This window comes from Pinus tabuliformis, chromosome 5_1 (genome assembly GCF_031772625.1).
Source record: "Pinus tabuliformis cultivar Carrire ecotype Pingquan chromosome 5_1, CPIR1, whole genome shotgun sequence".
NCBI lineage: Eukaryota > Viridiplantae > Streptophyta > Pinopsida > Pinales > Pinaceae > Pinus > Pinus tabuliformis.
Window position 1 is genome coordinate 562,221,741 of NC_142305.1, and position 4,999 is coordinate 562,226,739.

A 4,999-nucleotide genomic window follows, 5' to 3' on the forward strand; every position below is an offset into this window, starting at 1 on the left:
AACATTTATAAGTTATATTCTCCATCAAAGTGACGAAGCATCTACCCTGCATGGATTATTTTATTTCACCGCCCACATGGCATTTTTGTTGTCATGTACTTAACTAACCTATATTCTCCAACAAATAATAGATCAGAGTAAGGGAAGGAGGCATTTATCATGAATGGATATTATGAACCAAAAACCTGGAAGCAAACTGCTCATTAATCCCCTTCCGCCATGAAAGCACTTCAATAATTTTGGAAGCTATGAAGTGTCTCGAAATGATGTTTCATTCAAACGAGTCTCGAGTATTATCTACCAAGTCAATTTCCATACCGTAGCCCTTCATTTGGACCTATAATACATTTGAGTTATAAACATATGGGGTACTAACGATGCTTTTGAAGAAAAATTCGCAGATGTAATAGATCATGGAAAATGCCAAAGGTTTGACTAGATAACTTTGAATGGCAGGCTGAAAAATGTAAGTTGTGTTTTACTTCGTGAAGAATAGGTACAGGCAAAAAGGATGAGTAAGGCTTTTGGGAATAATAAAAGATATTAGATCTGATAGATAGTGGAAAATGCCAAAGGTTTGACTAGATAACTTTGAATGGCAGGCTGAAAAATGCAAGTTGTGTTTTACTTCGTGAAGAATAGGACCAGGCACAAAGGATGGGTAAGGCTTTTGGGAATAATAAAAGATATTAGATTTGATAGATCGTGGAAAATGCCAAAGGTTTGAGTAGATAACTTTGAATGGCAGGCTGAAAAATGCAAGTTGTGTTTTACTTCGTGAAGAATAGGTACAGGCACAAAGGATGGGTAAGGCTTTTGGGAATAATAAAAGATATTAGATTTGATAGATCTGTGAAAATGCTAATTAATGATAGATATTTAGCAATAGAGTCTGTATTCTACTTCTTCTGGATCTGGCTAACATTTAAGTAAAGTCGTTTTAGACCCACAATGCACCAAAACGTGCTTAGTGATGACGAAATACAATGAAAAGAGGTGAGGGTTGATGTGACCAAATGCATTGAGAAGAAATCAGTAATTGGTGAAGAATAGGTACAGGCACAAAGCAATTTTAAGACTTTTGGGAAAAAAAAAAAATATTAGATTTGATAGATCTCTGAAAATGATAATTAATGATAGATATTTAGGAATAGAGTGCGTATTCTACTTCTTGTGGATCCGGCTACCATTTAAGCAAAGTCGTTTTAGCCCCACACTGCACCAAGACGTGCTTAGTGATGACGAAATACATTGAAAAGAGGTGAGGGTTGAGAAGAAATCAGTAGTTGGAACAGATTTCTGTTGAACTCACTCCTATTTATTTGATTTCAGATTATTCATGAAACCCGCAATTGGAAAGGCTATTGGATATTTAAGTTGCACTCAGCCTCTCATTTTGCAACTTGCATATCATTATCATAGGAGAAAAATGCAAAGCCACGAAGGTGGAGAGGGCATGAAGGTTTGCGTTACAGGAGCAGGAGGGTATATCGGATCATGGCTCGTCAAGAATCTTCTCCAGAGAGGCTACACTGTTAACGCCACCCTCAGAAACCCAAGTATGTAATACGGAGATTCTGCTCGCTCTTATTCATTAATTAATCACTTTGTTTACAGATTAGGTGTGAGCTATTCTCATATTTTTGTGCATGCAGATGACAAGGCAAAAACTGGGCCTCTGCTGTCGCTGCCTGGTGCTGCAGAGAGACTGAAGCTTTTCCAAGCAGATTTAAGCGAAGAGCACACCTTTGATTCCGCAGTGGAGGGCTGTGAAGGGGTGTTCCACGTGGCCAGTCCTATGGACTTCTCCAAGCCTTCTGAGGTACTGATTATGCATAAATTTCTCTTAACTTCTGATTCATATGGAAGGTATTGAAAGGGATTTAGCAAGAGTATAAAAATTTTCATTTCTTGTGAAACTTTTGAGGGATAATCCTAATAATAGGTATAAATTGTGGGACAGGATGATTTTGTTCAGCCTGCTTTGAAAGGGGTATTGAATGTATTGAAATCCTGCTCGCGTGCTAAGTCGGTGAAGCGTGTGGTTTATACTTCGTCAACGGCAGCAGCTTGTCCGCTAAATGAACAAGGGGAACATATTAGTGGCTCCAATCTGGACGAGTCAAGATGGACTCCTGTCGATTTCATGCGCAGTAAAGCCGGCCCTATTAGTGTACGTAATTACACTGCGAGTAGGATGATCGAAATTTTTTAGTAGAGAAAAACGTTACTTTTTATATTAATAAAAAGGTAGTACATGGGACATTTTCTATTTTTCAATCTTGGATTAGTCTTTGGAAACAGTAAAATTTTACATCAAAATATTTCAAATTATCTTTCTAAGATTGACATCTTTTGCTGCACAAAATTGATTATTCAAAAACTGTAGTATTGATTTTGTCAAAAACCTTAACATTCTTCATTTTATGGCATAAAAACTATTTCATTCTCTTCACTTTGTGAAGCATAAAAAAACTTCCATTTTTATATGTTTTATGAGCAGTTGATAGTGTCTGCATTGTTCAGAGAGTAAAAGTAAAATTTACTTGTGTATCTTGTTATATTTTTTTTTTTAATAGAAAATCAGTTGTTTAGTTTTGTTCTTTATAGATATGATTAAATTTTACTTCTAGAAAAGATCTTATCAGAGTTTTAATGTGATTCATCTAATTGATTAAAATTGGAGGATTGAATTTATTTTGTCGATTGACCTCATCTATTATGCCCTTGGCATCTCCATAAATTTGTATTTGATTAATTCTTAACAATTTGACCGCAATCAATAAATTTGTATTGTGTCTCTTGCAATACTTTTTTTTGATAGAAAATCAATTGTTTAATTTTGTTCTCTATAAATATGATCAAATTTTACTTCTGGAAAAAATCTTATCAGAATTTTAATGTGATTCATCCAATTGATTAAAATTGGAGGATTGAATTCATTTTGTCCCTTGACCCAATCTATTATGCCCTTGGCATCTCCATAAATTTGTATTTGATTAATTCCTAACAATTTGACCACAATCAATACTTCCACAACTCAATAATTTCTGCTCTACTATTGAATACTTTCCCACATTACCACAAAAATGATAGAATTTATCAAACTCTATATAAATAACTACTCCACAACTACATACTCTCTTAGCACAAGTGCTATAAAAAAAAAAAAGCCAGGATTGCCATAACCCTCTCGGCTTAAATTTCCTTCCACCTTTACTTCCCCACATTGGGCCAATTTCCTTGAAATAAACCATCGTCTTGTTAATGTCCTAGTACACCTTCAATCCTTTCTATTAAAAAATAATAACATTCAGCATCTTCCATATAGCCCATAACATATATAAGTAAAGTGCCATAAATCTACGGTCTTTGATCCATATTCTGATACATGAAAACAGTATCTCAAATATGGCATAACTTACGGATCGTGATTATCGTGCGTGCAGTTTTATTACATATCCAAGACATTGGCGGAGAAAGCCGCCATTGAGTATGGGTTAAACAGTGGCCAAATGGAGGTTGTGACAATTGGACCGGGTTACGTTGGTGGGCCAGCCATCATCTCAAGTACATTTCCGTCTTCACGTGATGAAATATTAAGCCCCATTACAGGTATGCAATCTTTTTGTTATATGTTCTTTGCACACCAGTGATAGGTAGAAGGCGAATGATAACTCACTTTTATTTGAGTTGAGGAGAGGGTCTGGCAGATCAATATGTGAAATATTTTAGTTTGAAAAACTAACAACTTCAGTTGAAAATATTACAGGCAATATTGAGGGGTTGAAGTTGAATGAGTCGTTTATGGGATCAATACCGTTAGTTCATGTTGACGATGTGTGTGAGGCCCATATATTTCTGATGGAGCAACCAAAAGCACAAGGTCGACATATTTGCTGTGTTACCTCTCTCACCGTTTCTCAGTTATCGGACTCCATCCATAAACTCTATCCACATTTCACTCCACAATTCAAGTATGTAGACTTCACCCATCGTGTAGGGTCTTTTTAGTTATATTTTTGGGGATTTATTTTGTTTTTTTATAAGGTGAGGAAATTTGGTTTATCATGACAGAGGTGACGGTGAAGATGATAATGGTGTTCGTGTTCCTGCTTCTTCGAAGAAACTTTTGGATATGGGGTTTTCATTCAAGCATGACGTGGCAGACACTTTGGATGACACAATCAAATCGGCTCAATCTTATGGACGGCTGAAATAGTTTTGACTGATAGATAGAATTTGTGAATAATATTGTTATGTTATATGGTTTTCACTGAGAATTTGTGAAAATATTGTTATTTTATATAAATATATTTAAATTTCTTATTAAATTTATATTTTAGAATAGGTTTTAGAATTTCAATTTAATTATTGATAAGTATTAAGTGAATGGTAGTTTTGACTGATAGATAGAATTTGTGAATAATATTGTTATGTTATATGGTTTTCACTGAGAATTTGTGAAAATATTGTTATTTTATATAAATATATTTAAATTTCTCATTAAATTTATATTTTAGAATAGGTTTTAGAATTTCAATTTAATTATTGATAATTATTAAGTGAATGGTAGTTCTTTAATTTTTGTGGAAAATTTTAGAATATTTTTAATAGTAGTAATCATATATTAAAGCTAAAGTTTTATTTCAAAACTAGTGTATTTTTGGGTATGTTCTAGTAGTAAACTATAATATTGGCCCATGGTTTGTAACAAAACTTATGATTTTTATGATTAGAATTTTATTACATGTTTTTTAAATGTATATATGCTTAACTCATATATTATTTATTTTTCATAGCTAATAATAATAATGTTAGGGAAACTAAAGTTATAATTTAGTTAATTTTTTATATATTTTTAATCTTCACAATATGAAATGCATCATGAAGCGATGTTATGATGTCCATCTATGTTGACCAATCATTTGATTTATAGAGTTATACAATATATTCGTATTGGTTAGATTTACAAATTTTATTTATAATCTCCTTTGCT

General features: G+C 33.3%; 1 protein-coding gene across 1 annotated transcript; it reads left to right on the forward strand.

Moving 5' to 3' along the window:
- The first annotated feature begins 1,159 nt into the window (after nucleotides 1-1,159).
- On the forward strand, nucleotides 1,160-4,511 carry LOC149166059 (putative anthocyanidin reductase). The gene is made up of 7 exons (XM_089431277.1): nucleotides 1,160-1,261; nucleotides 1,333-1,559; nucleotides 1,656-1,822; nucleotides 1,964-2,173; nucleotides 3,450-3,615; nucleotides 3,773-3,977; nucleotides 4,078-4,511. The coding sequence occupies exons 1-7, from the start codon at nucleotides 1,239-1,241 to the stop codon at nucleotides 4,220-4,222; spliced, it is 1,143 nt and encodes a 380-aa protein (XP_089287403.1). The 5' UTR covers nucleotides 1,160-1,238; the 3' UTR covers nucleotides 4,223-4,511.
- The last annotated feature ends 488 nt before the right edge of the window (nucleotides 4,512-4,999 follow it).